General features: G+C 41.1%; 1 protein-coding gene across 4 annotated transcripts in view; it reads left to right on the top strand.

The window, feature by feature from the left end:
- LOC124722916 (PTB domain-containing engulfment adapter protein 1-like) overlaps window positions 1-21,276 on the top strand; it is a 144,519-nt gene that overhangs the window by 50,811 nt on the left and 72,432 nt on the right. For all 4 annotated transcript variants that reach the window (XM_047248069.1, XM_047248067.1, XM_047248068.1 and 1 more), the window contains exon 2: window positions 20,246-20,335. In XM_047248069.1, the coding sequence (XP_047104025.1) occupies window positions 20,269-20,335 (67 nt within the window). In that variant the 5' untranslated portion in view covers window positions 20,246-20,268. The remainder of the gene's footprint in view (window positions 1-20,245; window positions 20,336-21,276) is intronic.

Here is a 21,276-nt window from a genome sequence, read left to right as displayed (position 1 = left end):
CGTTCATACATTGCCAGAGTATGAAACAAGTGAAACATGAGACAAAATCCTTGGGCTCGCCGGGTATAGTCAGCCGTTAGGATCCATGGCCTGGCACTTTACGACGGTGCTATAGGGAACCCAAATTACATTAGATTTTTTCTGAAGCAAACTACCGTTAATGACTACAAATAGCTATATGGGTTTGTGGAAATGTCATATCTTTCTTGGAATTAACGGAGACAAAAGGTACTGCAGAAACCCTCATTTTAGAGGTAACGAGTTCTGTTGGTGGAAGTACCGGACTTACTGTTGTAGGGATGCTCCCCTAAAGAGAATGAAATAGTTGCTTCGTTCTGGAGACGTAGCCACATTCGCTCCGCGTTCGTTCCAGCTGTCTCAAACTGTGATTAAAGAGGCTTTGATTAAAATTTCGTTTAGTCGACAACAAAATATATAATACATATATATATTATATATATATAGCTTAAAACCAAATTAGTCACCTTAAACTATTTGGTCAGGCATCTTCTCCAGTGTCTTCTAGTGTGTCAAATTTCTCGTAAGACTCTTCAGCCATGGTAAGTGGAAGGGCGAAGGAAGGAAGCAAACCGGGCAACGGAATGTGGAATACCTTAAATAACGACATGACATACGAGCACAATCGAATGCAGAACAGTCGTTTGAAAAATATCGATCGATGGCGCACTTGTTCTAATGTAACTGCATCCTCAAGACCTTCCTGCTAACATTACTGAGCAGTGACGTGTAGCCTGTAACGCTGGATACCACAAAGCTCACGCCATAGGCAAAGGAAGAACGCACTGCTATTTCTTGAGTGTAGTGACGTGATAAATCTTCCTCCATAGATTTTTGAAATTGTTTGTAGTACCTCTAGTGGTAGTAAAATAGCGTGTAAGTAGAAAATCCGCTTACATGTAGAAGTTAGAGGATTTAGAACGTTTGGTCATAAAACTGGTTAATAATTTCAAAGGGCTCGAAAAAGTATTGGCTTAAAATGCTAACGTAATGAGCAGGCGAGAATGTGCAGCTAAAGAGTTCTAAGCACGCGGAGATATCTTATCACTATCGCGCATTTAAAATGCGTGCACCGAAAATGTTTTCATTGGGTTGCGCCAAAAAGCAAAACTGGAAACGGCTCGCAATAGATGACAAGATAATTTCTTGAAATAAGCCGTTGAGCTACCTCAAGGATCTTATAAAGAAACTAGACTGGTGCAGCGTCATAACGATTTACATACGGCATTTCTTAAAGCATGAAGAGCGATTTAGTACTTAGACATAAACTCTTGGCATTACCACTAAGAAATATGGTGAAATTGCTATCGAAAGGAAGACGAAACTCAGATCAGGGAAAGAACACAAGATGAATGGGTTTATGAAATGAGCCTATAACTTTGCCATAAACTATATTTCAGTTCCCGGTGTTAAATTATATTTTTTAGAGTTTCGAAAGAGATTCTCATCTCGAAAGTAACGTTTACAGCAATTTCCGCGTATAATAGAGCGCGCGGAAACACTTAGTGATGCTTGGAATGTCACGATTTTGAGATGGAAAACTCAGACCGCGTACTGCAAGAGTGTGAAAGTGTAAATACATCTGTAGTCAATCTGCAGAATGACACCCACTGGGGCACTGAAATATGAAATCGTACCATGAAAACGTGAAATAGTTAGAAAAGACGACTTGATGTGTAGTTCATCTGGAAAAATTTGGAAAATCGTATGCTTATTAGTGTTCCGGGTCTTAACTTCTTGATGGAAAGAGTAGTTCCAATGCTTCCAGCTGGTCAGTCCTATACTAAGCTGCATGAGCTGCTCAGGTTACTGAAATAAGACGATGACGTAATCGCGAAACGGTAGTTTCCATCAAGTGTTCTGCGAGGAGAGTAATAAATTAGAAAGCGTACCACCGGGACATAATACAAATACTTTTCACCCCCCCCCCCCCGGGACAACTTGATCATCTGTAATATGAGTACTACACCCCTCCTTTTGTAGAGCCAGTAAAATTTGTCGCAAACCAGTGGTTAACCCAAGACTGCATTTACGGCCTCATAGGTAGGAATACGTGTGGATTAAAGGAAACAGCACTGGGCCAGTATTTACTATTAGGGAACAGATCACGCACTCTTTACTCAAGGGAACCCATTAACAAAGTTGCCCAGACTTCGGCGGTGCCAGACGTTACTTGTCGCGTATTAGTTCCGTTGTGATGCCATAAGTTCCTCGAATTTAGAGTAAAATAGTCACAGCAGAAAGCAGGCAATGTCGTAGAGCAAGAAGGGCGCGGTGATGCGCGTCTGAGCGCGCACAAAACAGCTAAAGTCACGCTCTGGCAAAATACTCTGCAGCTAGCTTTGCCCAGTGCATGTGATCCTCGCATACACCAGTGCAAGCAAGCATTATAGTTCCCCATACACGTCAGTCACAGTGGACCGTTGAAAGCGGTTTGCTGAAAAATTGGAGTTCAGAATTTCTGTAATGGTCTGTAGAGCAGACTCGCAAAATAAGTCGAAATTACTTAACACATTAGTACTTATTACTGACGGTGTTTACCTGCAGCTCTGACAAGTCAGAGGCTCTCTTGAACGGCTACAAGAAATGTTGCGCGTAGCTTTCTTTTAAATATCATTGTTCCCAGAGGTTTACTCAACGTGGTCTACAGTAATTACCTGAAATAGTGTTTCGAAATTAGATATGGGATAATTTTGGTACTAGATCTACTTATCATGCTCTATAATGAAGATGCTGTTAACATCCTAGACACTTGTTGACAGTTAAGCTAATTTCTCAAGAGTGTTTGATACTTCCGAATTTTTAAACACTGGTAACACGGTATTCAGCGAGGACGGTGCAATCTGAGCTGTGGCGGAGTTAAAAACGAAGAAACAGTGTTAGTGGGTGACGTGACACCTCAATTAAGGAAATAGTAAAGAAGAAATTATTAGACTGTTTATTATACTTAATGCTACACATTCATCTCGGAGGAAACAATTTTCGGAAACTGCGACTTATCTTAACTGAAATTGTTAACGATCTTGCACACGTATCGGGCTCAATTACGATATCAAAACTGTAAAGTTACCGGCCCCTACTTCCAGTAAAAGCTTCGCGAATAATTTGAAGTAATAGCGCAAAGCAGGCAGCTGATAGTTCTGTAACAACCTACGATGCCATCCAACTACTAGAGCAGTGCAGCTGAATACGCTTTTCCCCGAGCACGATGAGAAATTCTCCAGTGAAGCAACACTAAACACTCAGAGTAACCATACCGCATTGTCTGGGTGTATGGATTGTAGCTTGAAGCACACCTATATTATTCATATGTATACTGGAGTTGTCTCCAGCTGGCAGTATTAATCACATAATCAAAAAAAAAGTACTGACCTCACACCTTCCGGTCGTATTGTGGCAAAGCATGGAACTTGGTACGTTGACTGTCGTGCCGGTTGTCTGCGGTGGAGTCACACCACTGTGAACTACGCGGTAAACTTTTTCTGAATACATGCTGGGATTCCAGCACTTCCATGGAAACATACTTTTTGCTTACACCTCAACGCTAAAGCACACGTTTGGTTCTCTAGCATTTTTTGAAAGTGTCCACTTACACTGTCCAAATTTGAACGTAAAGTTTAAATCGTCTTAAGGCTGAAGGCAAGAAACTACTTAAAGTTCCCTTAATCGTTAAACTTCGAAAATCTCCCATGAACGGCTATTCACAGATGCGAACTCCATAACCATTCTACAAGAAAAATGTGGCGCTTAGTTACGTGTTGCAAGTTCTTTGTACAGTACTAAACTCCGTCACTAAAGGTGAATAGTGGGACAAGACACTCCCACTCTTTCCATTCAATTAAAATAGAGCTCCCAGGGAATTAGTTGTTGCAGTTAAAATTTTTTATAACATAAGAGTAAATCAGAACTCAGCCGATCAGATTTCGGAGGTTAAGTGATATTTCCCGTGTGTTTTGTTCGAAGCTACTCGTGGTTTCAGACGACTCCTTAGGGACCAGTTTCATTTAGTTTCTTACCCAATATGTCTTCGGACTGCACTAAAACTTCCAGAGGAAATGTTGATGGTGGATGGTGTCTTACTTGGAAACGCTTATGTCACTCATAATGTTCGCTGTTGACTATTGTCCACTCAACTTGCATTCGTACAGTTTGCTGTGTCTCGTTTTGTTTTTTAAAGCAGTGATAGTTGTAGTGATAGTGTTAGGTTTTCTGATACTGACAATTTGCAAATGCTTAAGTACCATCTTGTAGTTGCCGCCGCTGCGGAAACATCTCAGTATGGTATCGTTGTGGTGCTCTTCAGTTGCATTCAGACAACGCAGATACGAGCGGCGTTCTGGCAACGTTACCAGTAAACCTATCTAAATTATGTGTTAACGTACAACTGACGCGGCTGAAGAAACGAACTCCCCAGCGGAACCTAGCAGTACGGAATGAAAGTTCGAAAGCGTAAAATGTTTTGCACTATTGTCAACAGCAACGATCATAAGTAAATGGAACAAATGTTTACACACGCGCAGAATACCAGTACAGTCGTTGACTTTTCAACCATAGTGCAGATATTTTAAGTGCGATATAGATAAAAATGAACAACAATGAAATTCAACAATTACACTGTACCCCAGAAAAACTGCTCCGTTATTCCAAAATAGGACAAATAACTGTACAGCCTCAGAAGTTTTGTCATTGCTCAGGTTTACGATGTAGATGCACACGCTTTCTGAAAACAAAAGATAGCAGAAAATTTTATGTTCATAGACAAGGCAGCACAACCATCCAGTAGTTTCACTTGTAACACTCTCGTGTAATCACCCTTCATACTTAAAAGCAGCTTAAGAAACAGCAGCGATAAACTCTTACGGTACTTAATGCTGGTTTTGAAAAGCATCGAAGTGCTCCTTAACTTACCATTTTCTGCAGATTCATCACTTCACTTTCAGAACAGAAACTGACTGGAGAGTGGTGGGACGTACACGTTGAGAACGCCTGATAAACAATTCTCAGAAACGTTATTGCACACTCTGGGCAAACAAATGAAAATCAGTTACGTCTCATCCTGCACAGGGCGTTATTACTTCATACGAAGCACACGCACATTCTCCAAAAATCTTAAAATTTGAAGATAGCTGGTGTCCGAAAGTATGTCTTGTCTGTCATAAGTTGATGGAGAGTATAAAATCATAAATAGTTGCGGTGGCAATCTGAGTATTGCGTAGTGTAATGACGCGGAAGGTATGAAATTTTAGAGCTAGATACCTCCGTTCTAGTTGAAAATTAGATTCGTAAAAAATTTTCCTTAATCCATTGAATTAATTGTATATAGAATCGCCTTTGTAGAGGAATAATCAGTGATCATAGACAAAAGTAGACCCTCTGCAGGAAAGTCACTATGGCGTTTATGCTTACCCCATCCGTTGAGAGATTAGACAGGAGTAAAATTTTTAAGAATTAGCATCTGCTCTTGGCTCACTCGCCACTCTCCTTGCTGTAAACATTAGCGACGGAGTCAGCCTGCATTCACCTTGACGTGTGCAGCAATGTAAGCTTTGCAGTGCTAAGTCAGCAGGTAATATACAAGGCCTAAAAGTAGCTTAGCAGTACGCCAAGACAGCATGGTGACGTGCCTGGTAAAATTGCGCGGATGGGTGTAGTGTCATTTGAGGACGTCCCAAAGCATGCCTCCAAACAGTGAAGTATAGGTTGTTGGCAGACATGTCAGGTTCCTGACAACGATACTGCACCACTAATGTTCAGCATCTGGTGCTTAAATGTTCTTACAGGGGCTGTCTTCGCTGAACATGCCACACTGGATTTCGTCAAATAGCGTAAGTTGTTAAAATTAAAAGTGCAACTCAGTGCCAATTAACTCCCTCTTCGAAACTTCGCGGTTTTAAACTTGTTTAGCTCAGTCGGTACAGCACGTGCCGCAAAAGGCGAAGGTCATGTGTTAGTCTCGCCCCGGCAAGAACGTTTGTGGGAAGGAAATAGTTAATAGTGGACAGATATCATAGTACTAAAACGAAAATACGTCTCTGGCATCGATAAGTGGGGTGGTCAGCATCAACTCAAGTTGCACTGTTACTTCGTTTCCCAAAACGACGAGAGTAAAGCTTCGTTCCAATAGGGAAGGATCTTGTTACTAGATCTTCATAACGAGGATGGACATAGTTTAACCATCACATTTGTCTTAGTTACGGACTATCGCGGGTGTATGACTTAGTTTAGACCACGATCAATCTAAAGATTTTCTTTCTCGTACTTAATTCAACCTTTCTCTGGTGTAGTTACCGCACAATTTTTAGTAGGACCATGCTTAATACAGCACAACAGAGTTTACGCATGTACATGACTGCTGTCGTTAAAACTGATTATTCCAAAGGATCTGCTGACCGTTGGGAGAGAGTTTAACACTATCAAATACCAGAAAAGATCGCAAAATAAATTCTTCCTTCCTCCAGCACGATAGTTCTGTTAAATTGTAGTATTGAAGCTGAAGGGAATAACTGGGAAGTGATTACATTATTTTGGAAATTTCATCCATTCTCTCTGGGTAGTGTAATATTACTTTGTTCACGACAAATTGCTGGAAACAGTACCTACCATAAAATATCTAAAAGCAACTATAAAGAGCAATCTTAAGTGGAACGACTACATAAATAATAGATGCCATATTGAAATCAGTTTTTGAAAACGCAAGGTAATTCGATAAATAAATGCTTGCCAAGTGGCAGCAGCAAAACACACATAGAAAAGGAATTACATATGCAAAATTTCGTAGTCAGTGGCTCATCCTGGCAGAAGGGTTGAAGGGGAAGGAACGGGAGTGAAGGAAAACGGGTAAAGAGTTTTAGGAAAAGGAGTAGTTGCGAAGTCGCCCAGAACCCATGATCATGGGAGACCTACTGGACGGGATGAGAAGGGAAGATAGATTAATGGGGACTCCACTGGGCGAGATTTGCAAACCTGAGAGCCTGAAGGTTGAAGATTGCGTAATACGCAAGATAGAGGTTATACTGCTAAAACGTGTGAATTAACAAGAGAAAAGCTAAGTGCATTGTATATGACAGAGGTGGTAGCGGGTGGCGAAACATAAGCCAGAAAATGACAGAACTAAAACGGAGTAAAGAAGGAAATAGTTACTGTGAAGAAATGCTGAGACCAAAGAAATTAACATAAATTAAGGACAGGCGGGTGATAAGAGCAAAGGGCATGTTGTAGCGCCATTTCGCACCTGCTAAGTTCCGAGAAACTTCCGTTAGGGGAAAGAATCCAGATGGCACGTGTGGTGAAACAGGCACCAAGGGCAGTGCGTCCTGCGCATGATATTGTTTGTTGCCAGCATACACCTTCTGTCTGTGCTCCGGAACAGTGTTTACATAACAGATGGTACCATATATCGTTTCACAGCTGGCTCTCCCTTAGTGTGTTCAGCCAGTTAAGGGGCTGGTATTGGTAGTGGTAGGAGGGTGCTTAGGACAAGTGTTGCAGCAGGGACGGTCACAGGGTTAGGAGCCATAGGGTGCAGGAGCAGTATAGGGTCTGATAAGGATATGCTGTTATTTAGTGTATTAATAAGCTACTTCGACAAGGCCATGACTTCCTAAAATCGTGCCTGTAGTGCGGCCCATTCTGTCAGATTTTGCCCACAGCACGTAGAATAGCTTTTCATCGCCCTCGCACTATCCCTGTCAGACCCTATGCTGCTCCTGCAGACGATGGCACCGTCCCTACTGAAGGATTGTCGTATGCACCCTCCTACCACAACCTATACACGCCCTGTGAGTGACAAAACTCTGAGCCACCTGTGGAACAATGTCGTACTATGTTATGTAAACAATGTTCGGGAGCACAGAGGGTATATACTACCAGCAAAGCATGTCTCACAGCGTGCACTGAAACATAAGTCGTGACCTTAGTGACTGTTTCACCACACGGGCGATCAGGATTCTTACCCCAGACCAAACTTTCTCAGAACTTGGCCACCACCAGTCTGTCCTTAATTTATTTCTTTGGTCTTTGCATTTCTTCACAGTAACTTCCTTCACTTAGCCATTTAGCTGGCTATATTTTTCACTTTAATCTATGTTTCGCCGTCTGCCTCCCACCTGTCACATACGATGGGCTTAGTTTTCCTCTCATGTTAATTCATGAACGATGTTTTAGCAGCAATTTCCGTCCAGCATATTACTATCTCTCAGGTTTACAAATCTCGCCCGGCGGAGTCCCCATCAATTTCTTTCCTTCTCATAGAGTCCAGCAGGCCTCACTTGACCTGAGCTTCTGGGTGACTTTCCGAACTCTACCCCTTTACATAAACTCGCCACTCCTTTTTCTTCGCTCCTCTTCTTGCCCCCTTCATTCGTTGTGCGAGGAGCCACTGGGTCCAAGAGCTTGCATACGTAGTAACTTTGGTTTTCCTACCACCACTTCGTAATATTTTTAACCACACAATAAAGATTCCATACTGGGATTCATAGGAAGAATCTTAAGGAAATCACTCGGACACAAAGGAAATGGCTTCGAAGGCGGTTATTAGATTGATTCTAGAGTAACTATGGGACGTTTCTCAGGTAGGACTGATAGAACAGGTACAGAAGATCGAACGAAGAATGGCACATTTCGTCACAGGATCGTTTGGTCGGCGCGACATTGTTAGAGATCAACAAATTCCAGTGGCGTATGCTAAGAGGCGTTGTGCATCACGGAAAAGTTCACTTGTGGAATTTTTGAGAATACTTTAACGGACCTACGCCTTCCGTTAAGAGGCAGCGCACAGTCTGAATGGAAGGATCTTAATTGTGGTTCCTCTCTTTTGAGCCCAACCCGACGGATACCTATGGTAGAGTGGGGAAAACAACCATTTAGGTCGTGTTGTCGGCGGTGCCGGTAGGTGCGTGGGCCTGATGGGCTCCACTAGGAGCCTTGTAGGCTCAACACAAACCGTTAGCGTCATTACCTTAGTACTTTTACCACAAGTACCCTTTCATTAGGAACTTTGAGCCAAGCACAAAATCAGTTACCCCTCTATTATATATCGTAAATAGTTTAGCAGGCTGGACATGGAGGTCTTAGTTTCTAGCTTTAACGTACCCTAATCTCTTCTAGTTAAGTTAGTTTTTAGGATTGTAGATGTTAAAGGCATCGTGAAAGACGGCCAGCGTCTTGAGGGGTCATTCCAAGACCCGGGCCGCCGCCCGCAACCAAGTGACGGGCAACATTATACCTATCTCTTCTCTATTAAATTCTCTTCCTTCTTCGTAAATATTTAATTTCGTTTTGTTTATTATCTCATTTGATTTTGTATTATAAGTTCTCCTAATGCTGCACAAAAAAGATATCAAATGGATGTAAACAAATAGAGCCCGCCTCCACGTGGCGGGACACGGGCAACGGTGTGAGTGGGGACGGGAGCCGGGGTGGTGTTACTTTCACTCCGGACCCTGAACCCAGTCACAGCGGCTAAGTGGCAACATACGACCCACCATAAGAAATTAGACGGTGGGTCATAAAATATAAGCAGCTAGTGGAAAAAAAGTACTTTGCCGAAAAAGTTGGACAACATTGTTTCTTCTCGTGGAATGGCCACGAAATGAATCGCGTAAATCAGAGCTGTACAGTGTTAACGACAATCATTCTTCCTACGCGCCATTCGCGAGTGGAACAGGGAGGGGAAGGGATTCAGTGGTGCCAGAAGTACCCTCAGCCAGAAACCGTCAGATGGTTTCGGGAATATTGTTGTAGCTGTTGACGCATCGTGGAATGAAGCGAAACACCGAAAAGCACTTTCCTGTATAGTATTTCCCAACTGATGACCGTTAAAGCTAATTCGTGTAGGATAAGGCCACTTACACATACAAAATTGTCGGAGGTCCGTAACTATGTTCATAATAAAGGGTAAGGTCGACGTAGATTCACCTGTTAAGTTACTGTAATGTCAAGCAGAAAGTAAATACCCAAAGCAGGGGTACTAAGCCGCCGTCCTCGCGGTTTCAGCTATCTTCGCGCTGTAAAGAGCGTGTAAAGTTTATTCTGGGTGCAGGTGAGCGGAGGCGCGCTGGCTGCTTGGCTGTGCTGTTGCGGTGTGGGCGCTCGCTACAATTCCCGTTCATCAGGCCTATCTGGCGCGCAATTGCGGCTGCTCCCACGCCGCTCTCTGCATCGCCGCTGCCTTCTGTCCATTCTCCCTCCACTAGCTCGCGTTGTACAGTAGCCGATGAGGCGGTCTGAGGAGCAGCCAAAATAAAGTATTAAAATCGGCTCTAGATTACGGTCCAAGGCCACAATCAGTTGTTCTAAGCGTAGGTGCGCCGTTCACCTGTTGGACGGTCATTCTAATATGGTGACTAACATTTCGTCCAGGGTACTCACTGGGGCCTAACATCTTTCACCTGAGAAGTTCAAAGAATGGAACAAAAATCAGGTTTAAAGCCGCGTCAGCGAAGCTATTACACACACAGCACGAGCTCGGATTTGGGAAGGGTACAGGGAACAACATGGTACATGACAGTTAGCCCCACAACTTGGGTGCTCTTTCTGCCTAAGGACTTCAGGGCAGCCTAATTGGAAAAGAAGCGGTTGGGTTTATAGCCCACCTCGATATTATTCAGTCTTTTCATTGAGTAAGCTGTAAAGGAAACAAAAGAAATCTGGAAATGGGATTAAAATTCAGGGAGAAAAAACTTCGTTTGCTGACGTAATTTTGTCATACGGTAAAGGATTTGGAAGAGCAGTGGAATGGATCCTGTGATAAATAGTTAAAGTTCAATAAAAGTAAAAAAGGGTAATGGAATTTAGTGGTAAGACTGATGTCGACATAGACTAGTTAATGATACTCTCAATAGTTATTTAGGCAGCGAAACAAGGTGACCGAAGCATCGATAATGTAAAATCCAGAATGGTGGTAGCAAGAAAACTAGGGAACTTTCTTCCTAAGGTGCCTGGTTGCAGTGTAGTCCTGTACGGAAATGAAACAGGGACGTTAGCCCGTTCTGACACGAAGGGAATAGCTTTTGAAGTGTAGTGCTACAAAATAATGAACCCAGATGAGTAGGTCGTGTCACTAATTAAGAGATACTAAATACTCCTGGTATTGAAAGAAATACTTTCAGTGCGAAGAGGCCACCCGATCAACGCATAATTCCTGTTACTTCACGTCTAAGATTTTTGTGAAATTAGCGCAGTTTCGTCGTTGATACTTAACGGCCACAGCTTTTCCAGTCACGCGAGGCAAACCTCTGTGCATCCAGTACGTTACCAGTTTCAAAACATAAAATTGTAGGCCACTATTCCTAACGCTGAGATGTTGTAGGAATCCGAGTTACATTTGGAGAGCCAATGTTTTTGCCAGAAGGTAAAACTTTCTCAGTGGGGTAAGTAAAGTTACTAGTCTGAAGGAAATTTTAACTTAAAAACCGTGAACAATTGACATATTCTGGCTTCCTAGATTTGTTAGGCGTTGTATTCTGTATTCATTGTCAGTTGATAACCGGGGTAAATAGTCTCGAAGTCCTTGGTTCGAAGAACTTTTCACTCCGTACTAGACAGCAAATGTTAAGCTGAAATGAAGTAACTCAGGGTGTGGTCCAAGGAAATGTAGTAAAACATATCACATAGGATCAGCATCCACAGTTCCATGGCTGACAATGTAGGTTTCACTCTCTCCCCACCTGTTCCCTTGTAACGATGTTGGTTTTACTATTGACTGTATTTTGATACTATTAGACAAAAATAAGATATTGCAGTGTTCCTTTGTACATGCCTGAATGTCTGAATGGACAGGCACTGCGGCGACTACAGCTGTTACGAAATAAATAAAATTTATCGTAGTTGAGAACATAAATATCAGTTGTATAACGGAATAACAATAAAAATTAGTGCCGCACCGGGACTCTAAGATTTCCCTCTTATCGCGAGCAGCCGCCTTACCATCAGGTTACCAGAGTAAGACACCGAGCAAGCCACTTGCAATTAAAATGTTTCCCTTGTACGGTAATAAACATAACAAATGTAAGCGTGCTGGTTGTCGCACATGGTTAACGGCATGTGGAAGTTTCATTCGTCGTAGGTTGTGCTCGAATAGCGTAATGGTAAGGCGTCCGCTCACGATAGGCGGGAAATCCGGGTTAGTGCCGGTCCAGCACATTTTCATTGTTAGTCCATCATACAGCTGATGGTTTTCCATATTCGGAACTGCGAATAAACTTAATGTATTTGCCATTTCTTTCCCTTGTCCTTCGTCGCTAACTTTCCGCTTAGTATGGAAGCTAAAACAAACAAATGACTGAAGATCTAATCTTTAATTTCCCTTTCGTATGGCGACTAAGCGAAATAGATAATGCTGTTTGAGAATAGTTTGGTTCCAGATAACTCGCTTCATTTAATGTCAACCTTCTAGTTACTTTCGATAAAATTAGAAAGTAGATTGCTTCCAATGGCAGTTTACTGAACTGCAACTGAAGATTGTAAATCTGTTGCAAGCCAATTAGCATTTGTTTCATAATGCTTGCAAGAGACTCAGAGCTGATAAGCACCGTAGTAAAAAATGTACAGGCACATGTGCGATCTGTGAAGATGAGTATCTCAGTTGCACGATACAGAAAAAATAAGCAGATCTGATAACCTTTAGCTTCTAAAGTTGCGCTCGGAGTTAAGCGCGATAAAATGGAACTAAACTGCTATTACGGATGGTCCATTCATAAATTTTGCTAATACATCCCGTATTGAGTACCAGTTAACTGAGTTTTGTTGAGGATATTCAGAAAACGTAGGTCTACAATGGTGGAATTAAACAATAATCACAAAGTAATTAACGGTGACACTACAGTGCCATTGTTAATCCCAGAGCCAACCTAGGATCAAATTGCATGTTACAGTTCGTAGTTGCAAGAGTTGAATAACGGATACTATTGTATTGAAGTAATAGCTGTTCCGACAACTTCGACTTTGTGAAATGCGAAACAAGTAATTCATATTCTCCCACCATACTTCCAAACTTATTTGGAAAGAAGACTGAATTTTGTGACGTTGACTATGTACAAGACATTAAGCACACGAAACATGGGATTTTCCGTTTTGTACTGTTAGAACAACTTTAGGATCTTTACTCAAAGCTGAATTGTTCAGTGTGATGTCCTCATATCTGAAATCCCTTACGCTAAAACAAACGTTGTAGTAAGCTATCGTCTTTTTGTAAAATATACAAAAATTTTGTGGAATGTTAAACTGATGTGATTGCTTTTATGTAGCGATTTTCGAAAACATCGCTTAGCTTGGAACGAGGAGCCTAGGGCGAGTTGATCACGTATGGAAAAGATCTGGGGGGCCGCTTTTACACGCGGGCTATATAGGCTCGAAGCATAAGAGCCGCGGCACAAAGAATGAGATGCCTTTAATACTCTAGCGCGGCCCACTTAGAATTGTCATAGGCAAAATTTTATATGGGTTACTCGGATTTTTAGTGGATGCGAATGTCATGGACACAAACAGTCGTTCTCCCACATTACGTTAACATTCCTGAGGAAAAGCAGGGATAAGCTGTAGAGAAAGACGGATAATACACAATACGTACAACAACCAACAGGGAACAATGACTTAGACGAAGAACGAAGTGTGCGGGTAAAGAGTGTAAGACAAAAATGTAGTCCTTAAGCTTCGGCTATACAATCTGTACATCAGAGAAATGACAGAAATAAAAGAAAGGTTCAAGGAGGGATCAAAATTAAAGGTGAGAAGATATCGATAGTAATTGTCGCTGAAGACAATTATGTTCTGCGAAAACGAATTACAGACTGTGTGAATGGAATGAAGTTGGACTACAGAATATGGATTGAGAGAGAGAACTGAAGAAAGAAGGTAGTGAAGAGAAGTATCAGAAATGAGAACAGAGAAATCAGTCATTATGAGTGATCACGAAGTAGATTAATTTAAGGTATTCGTGCAACCTAGGCAGCAAAATAACCAGTGATGGACGGAGAAAAGACAACATAAACAATCAAAACTGGCAAAAGAGCATTCCTGGCCAACAGAAGTCCAGTGGTATCCCATTGACTTCAATTTGAAGAAGAAATGTCTGACAATGTATGTTTGGAGCACAGCACAGCATGGTATGGCAGTGAGACGTAGACTTTGGGGAAAACCAGAATAGAAAACAAGCGTTAAAGATGCGGAGTTACAGAAAAATGTTGAAAATTAGGTGCACTCCAGAGTTTCCCTGCAGAACCGGCTAGTAAAGGAAGGAATGGAGAATAGTACATGTGTTGAAACATAAGGGGATAACTTCCACGGTACTAAACCTGTAGAGGGAAAAATGGAATTCATCTAGCAAATAATTGAGGACGTAGGTTGTGAGTGCTACTGTGATGAAAAGGTTACAACAGGTGAGGAATTCGTGGAGCATGGCATCAAATCAGTGAGAAGACTGTAAACATTCTCTGTCAAAACCTTCGTCCCTCACGTCAAATTCCCTACTGCACTTAGTGGCAGACTCGCCAACACTTGTAAACGAATGGTAAATGGAATTTAAGATTTTGCGAAAATAAAATTTCTTCCATACCTCATTTCATCTAAACCAGTAAACCATAAGTGGTTTTTACTTCATGTTGCCAGACGAAGATTCTTGACCTCTCGAAGCTGTAAGTACTCTTACGAATAACATAACTCATTAACGAGACACAGTGGGATACAAGAGGTATAAGGTCCATAGAGTTCGTCATAGCTAGCAGATTTTTCACGTCGTGGCAAGATGGCGCATTCATAGTGCGTTTCAATGGAAAGTGCAAAAATAAGTGCTCAGAACGTCACGAATGTATTTTATAAAACAGTACACTATCTGGTCGAAAGCGTGGTGGTGGTGGTGGTGGTGGTGGTGGTGGTGGTGGTGGTGGTGGTGGTTTGAAACGAAATTCTAACTCGTCCCCCGAAGGAGTCCCATTGAGTTAAACTGAGCGCTCTGTGCAGGCCAGTCCAGGAATGTTACTGTTAACAATTACCACACAGGTGCTGCTTTGACAGGATGCACTGTCGTGATGATAGTTATCGTCAACGAATTGTTCCTCCACTGTACGCAGTACACATAGCTGCGAAATGCCTTCGTATCCGTCCGCATTTAGTTTTAAGTGCAATAAGGGGACGTCTTAACCACGAAAAACAGCATTACAGCACCACCTTCGTACCTCACCGTTATTACATATGGTGGCAGTTAAAGTTCTCCAGGTATTCGCCAAACCCCAAACCATTTAATGGATTACTACACAGTATAGCGTATACATCACTCTCACCAGTGGCATCGCTCTTCACCATCTCAAACGTTGCTTATCATTGACTATATAGATGGATAGCGTAGGAGCTATTAAGTCATTGTACCCCGTTCTTACAGCTTCTTACGCAGATCGTACCAGCTCGACTGCAGTTAAGAGCTCGCTTTTGAACTGAAGATGTAACTCGCACAGATTTTAACTACCTGATTTATTGCAGCGGAGTATTGCCAACAATGTAGTTATTTGGAACAGAATAAATTTTAAGGGACAAATTTGTACTGCTGCTACGTAAATTTTAAGTATTACATGCTACTATTATACTCGTCCAGTTAACAGGATAGCTAGCCAGTGAAGCAAGGTGGAGAGGGTGTGGAAAAGGTTGGCAGCGGCAAAATGACAACTGCAAACTGGCCTCTGCATATTCATTTAGATTTCTTCAGATTTCTGAGAGATACAGTCCCTCAGACAAATTTAGGAGACTAAACAAAATGGACGACGGGAAGGAGTCCATAATTTCTGAACACACCACCGTTGGCTCAAAGCTCTGGTGGAAAGCAGTGTCGTAGACTCGGAACGCTGTAAAATGGAAAGTCTTCCTGCAAACTTTATGTAGACTGCCTGTGATAGTTTCCAAGGAGCAGCATCGTGATACTAACAGATAAAAAGCGGCGTGTTTCAGATTTGTAGGCTGGAGAGTCCTTAGGTATTTTGCATTTTAGATTCTACCCATTGCGCAGGACCAAATTAGAAAAAAGATACCATAGAGAGTGCAAGACGTCTAACGGGCCGATTTGGAGCAGGAGAGGCAGCACAGGACATTTTTCACTCTCTATTCTTTTACAAATAATTGATAAAATTTTGTCTGCATGACCAGGAGGGATTCAGGATTTGAACACTCAGCAGTGGAAGTTCAAAAACATAAAAAAAAAATTTCACGTGTGAAATTTCATCAGTCTTCACTTACTACTGCATTTGTTGCTATAGGTACACTTATCTTAAGAGATTCTCCGATGAATTTTGCGCAGCATACAAATATTTAAAGGTGTGTGAAACTCTAGAAATTCATGAAAAAATGAATGATGTGTTAAATTTTAAACGTCATGTTCAGAAAAACTCATTTTGTAGTTAATTATCTCAATTTTTACCGCATTTTTACTAGATTTGGAAGATCCTAGGGTTTCACGTTAAAAAGTTTGTTTAATAAGCATACCAAGTTCAAAAGTAATAAGATATTTATTTTGGACGTATTTAAGTACAGAAACTTGTTTCACAGAATATGGCCGTTAAAGTTCCTGCTTGTATTTGGCATCCTTTCAGAACTGTCCAGCTCCACAGACAGGTCCTTCATTTTCTAAATGTTTTCTTCCTTTTCACATTCACATCATGCACTCTTGATTTTATCACCTCCAAAAATGATTTTTCGTTACACGCTCTCTATAGCATACAAAGCTTTGATGCAGATCACTTTGGGCTTAATTTCCATTTTCTCTAAAACATATCCTGCTTTGTACACAATCATTAAAACATGAAACTGAATTATAAACATAAATAGCGAGTGAATTTCTTACCACAAAAATGTTTTTTTGCGATATTTCCCATACACATTGGTTAAAACTTTCATTTGGGTTTTGGGTACGACCATGAAGACCTTTTGGAAAAAGTTTTCATTTACAGGGTCCCAGAATATAGGTTAGATGGCTTAAATTACAGCAGTTGGTAGAGAATTTCTGTGATGGTCTTCACTTACGTATGGCAGAAGAATGCTGTGTAAAGGGGTGTGGCGCTGCGTCTTGGTAAACTTAAGACCAAATAACATGTCTTACAATCTCTGAAATAAGATTTATGTAAAAAACTATTCACGAAGATTTGCGCTCCAAAACAGGCATACTTTCAAAAATCGAATTTTTTAATTTTCGACGTCTTACTTTCCTTACGGATCAAACGACACACGATCAAAGCGGAAAATGTCTCAAATCGGTCTGTTCATGTTACTGTATGTCAAGCCTCACCATTGCCTATAATACCGTTAACAAAGACTTCCTAAGAACAACGTTTCAAAGAATGCTTCCGCTGATTTCATAAAATTTTTTGCAACCACCCTTAGACTCGAAGGCCCCTCTCTATAAATGAGGCCTGTGTGGCCTTCGTTTGGCTGTGCTTCTTTCGCGTTTCCACTTCAGCCACCTCACCATCAGTCGACTTGGGCAGCTATAAAAAGGTTCAAATGTCCCCAATGGCTTTTACTAAGGTGACATCCGCTGAATAGGCCATGATTGAAGGCACTGAGCTCTCATGACCGACCCATTCAGTTGTTAAACGTTAATCTACGAAACAATATTTACCTCCTCTGTACTGACGAGTCCGCCTCGTGAAAGTGGTGAGTTCCGAATGACGTAAGGGTGTCCAGATACTTCGGTTCAGATAGTTAAAGTAATTACGCTGTACCAATAGAAGTCTGCATCCCTTACTTTGCTATTTGGATCTCAAATTTGTGTTTAAAATTGTAGTGGTTAATAGGGATGCTAAAATAAACCCTGTTGCATACTTAATTTATAATTAAATTTTAATTTCTAGAAGAGAACTTCGTACAGACATACATCTAAAGTCTGCTTCATAGGTGGGTTACGTAAATGGCTTCGTATAGATTTCACTTCTAAGATGCCTCAGCTAATTTAAAAACGTTCGTGAATGTGAAAAAATAGTTGGTCCGTGATTCAGGGTCCGTACCAGACTAAAAGCAATCCTATGTAAGTCACTTCAAAAGCAAGAGGAAGGCAACGACAATTACATCCAGTGGAACCATGCATAGTAAACCACTGCGGTGTTCAAACCAACCTTAGGGATAACAGCTTTCTAAGATTTAATAAATTACTCTAAAATATTGTCAGTTACACCAGAATTCCCCTGATAGGGCACACCCCAAGTTAACATAAAGATCTAGACTTCCTAAATACTAAAGCTTCCTTAGCTTAGACGTTAGATTATGAGAGAGATAGGTAGATTTTAGGTACTTCACTTTGACGAATGGGCTGGTAGTGATGTAAAATACCTGCTAGACTTCATATAGAGCGAATAGCATGCCGTCAGTAACTTCACACTGCGATACGTGCTCATTCGTTCGCTGAATAGTTCCAAAGTTCGTCCTACCTTTGAGAGCTGGAATTCCCGTATTAGAGATTCAAATGTTTAGTAGCTCGGCAGAGCAGCAAGCAAGTGTCATTCCTTTTGTCATAAAGGCAAAGGGAAATAAAATGCAAGAATAAAGCTTTTAGTTGGTTTATGTTGACGAGAACTGCTGGTACTGATGTAAATAACACTACCAGCATGAAATAACTGTTCAGTGGCAAGGTCAAACTCCTCATAGTGGGCCGGGATGTGTAAAACATTCTTGAGCGTTTCCCTGCTGCGCAGATGATGTTTCATGTTGCTTCGTAGTTTTTCAGGAAACGGCGCAGTAGCGTTGGTTATCTCCGCGAGAACAGCTTCCGCGTAGCAGATGCACAAAATGTAGGGCAAAAGACACAAACTAAGCATTACGCCCCAAATTGTTTCATTGCGTTTGTAACATCTATGTGTTACAGCTCCCAATCAGTTCCGTCGTTAGTCATTGCTAACCTAATTTCAGTGCCACCTACCGGAGGAATATTCCATGCGCAAATATTATTACAATGGAGCAGTGTAAGCAGGTATATAGGAGGTACAAAACAGTTCAAAATATCTCAGGTTCTTTCCAAGTACTGACTGAAGAATTTTCTCCTGTTTCAACAGGAAGATAAATTGTTCCACATAAGCACATACCTTCACACGTGGAAAATTGATTTTTGTTCAGACTGACTTGATTAAAATGGCGACTAAATACGTCCGCTGTGATAGTGTGTCGTTTGGTCTTAAAGGTATTGTAACCACAGCGTATAGTTATTTCCTAATTTGTTCCTGCGGAATGGGTAGAATTAAAAATTCTAACATACCTAAAGGCTCTCCAGTCTAAAAATCTGAAACACACCGGTCTTTATCTGTTTTTTCACACAACAGCGTGATATTGTCAGTCGTCTACTTAGTTTACTGGAAGACTCCAACATTTTGCAGCGCTCTGTCTCTACGACGATTACTTGAATCCCAACACTGCTTTCAATCAGAGCCTTGAGCCAACGACGGTGGGACAAAAATTACGGTGCGTTCCTTGTCGCCGTCTTGCCCGTACTCTACAAAATTTGTGTTGCGGAGAGATCATGGTTTGAGCGACTCAATGTCTCTGAGAAATCTACGGAAGTATAAATGAAAATGCAGAAACCAGTTTGCAGTTGTCATTTAGTCGGTGCCAACCTTCTCCACACCCTCTCCACCTTATTTAACTGTATACATGTGCTATTAATTAGGGACTTGTAAATTAGTAATACCTAATTCCTAAAATTTACACATTTGTCTGGTAAAACTTTTGTTCAATGTAACTACGTTGTTGGCAATATACTGCTGCAATAAACCAGGCAATGAAAATAATTTGAAGAAAACTTTTGTCTTTTCTGATGTAATTCACGCAAAGCATTGTTGAGAGGACATTTGTCCGTTTATTACCGCTTCTGTAGTTAAAAAAAAGGCAGAGACCGGGCAAAAACTTGTTTCTACGTTTAGTCCGTAGGCAACTGCTTACTTCCACTTATGTCCGGGGAAAGGAGATCGGGCAGACAACTGATGTCAGTTCTCTGCCATGTAATGTAATTACCAACTAGTCGTCATAAGTGTGGAAGTAATGAAGGCCGTAAACAGCTCTGCTTAAGAACTCAGCAAATAATTGTTACTGCATCATAAACATTGCCACAGGTACTCGTAAAAATAAATTTACGAATGTCAACAAGTGTGAAAAATTTAACAATCTGTAAGTAAAACTTCTTAAAGAGATTCTAGGAGAAGATTTAAACCATACACTGCTCTGAACCTCACGGGCTTTTCTAATTTCCTTACTCGCATTTTTTCAGTGTTCGTGTGCGGGGGCGTACCTATGATGATGAGGAACTCCGCGCTCCTGAAGTGGGCGCAAAACAACAACAAACAAACTGTCAAGGAAGGTAAGGCTTGTTCTCTATGCAAAGTAAGCTCACTCCTTCGATTCGCAATTGCCATCCCAAGTTTGTCAATCTTCCAAACAGTTTCCTCAAATAGGCCAACAAAACTGGCATACAACATTACCGCTGCCAAATACAGCCACGGAGGATAATCATCTATGAAATTTTTTCTAGTTAAAGGGAAAAATTATTTCGTACGAGCTTCTTCAGTAAAAAAAATTCTTTATAGATGCCGAAAGTTAAAAAAGTTCAGAATTTACACACAAATTATGTAAACGTTAATGAAAAATGTTTGATCTAAATGTTATGTATAGTGCAGATCATGTGGCTGGATGACGATCTAGTCAGTAGATTTAAACAAATTGCAGGATTTTTGAGAGTAAATAAATAAATTTAAAGCTAATAGAACGAAAATTAAATTCATTGGTTACAATCTACAGACTTCCGTTGAAGAATGCAAATATAACAAAACTGAGTTGATATCCCGTTTGCCAGGTTTTGTCTAGTATGCGGACTGAGAATATCTGCAAAAAGAAGGCTCCCACTCAGCTAAAAGCTGTAGCTTTACGTTTTTTGTAACGAGCCACAAATAAATGGATTGCTGTAAAATCTAACGGCAATGCCTACGGAATAAAGCTTTCAATAATTAGATTCTGTAAAGGGCACATGGAATACCAGGATTCTAAAGTAACACAATCGTTCTTTTGGAGCTTAGACAACACTTGTATGATTTCGTAAATATCTGCAGTGGAAATCGTGCGCTACAGGAGACACTGGCGTACACGTTGATACCTTCTACGGTAGCGTTTTAAAGCCTCTTCACACACCCAGAAACCTGAATTAGCCGATATCGGCAAACTAGTTTTTATCGGTTTTAAAAATACCTTTTCCCGATATAGCACAACTGATCTTAACTCGTTTAGTTAACCTCAGTGATGGCTGGA

Source organism: Schistocerca piceifrons, chromosome X, assembly GCF_021461385.2.
Source record: "Schistocerca piceifrons isolate TAMUIC-IGC-003096 chromosome X, iqSchPice1.1, whole genome shotgun sequence".
NCBI lineage: Eukaryota > Metazoa > Arthropoda > Insecta > Orthoptera > Acrididae > Schistocerca > Schistocerca piceifrons.
The sequence above is the reverse complement of the archived record's forward strand: the minus strand, read 5'-3'. Positions and strand labels throughout refer to the sequence as shown.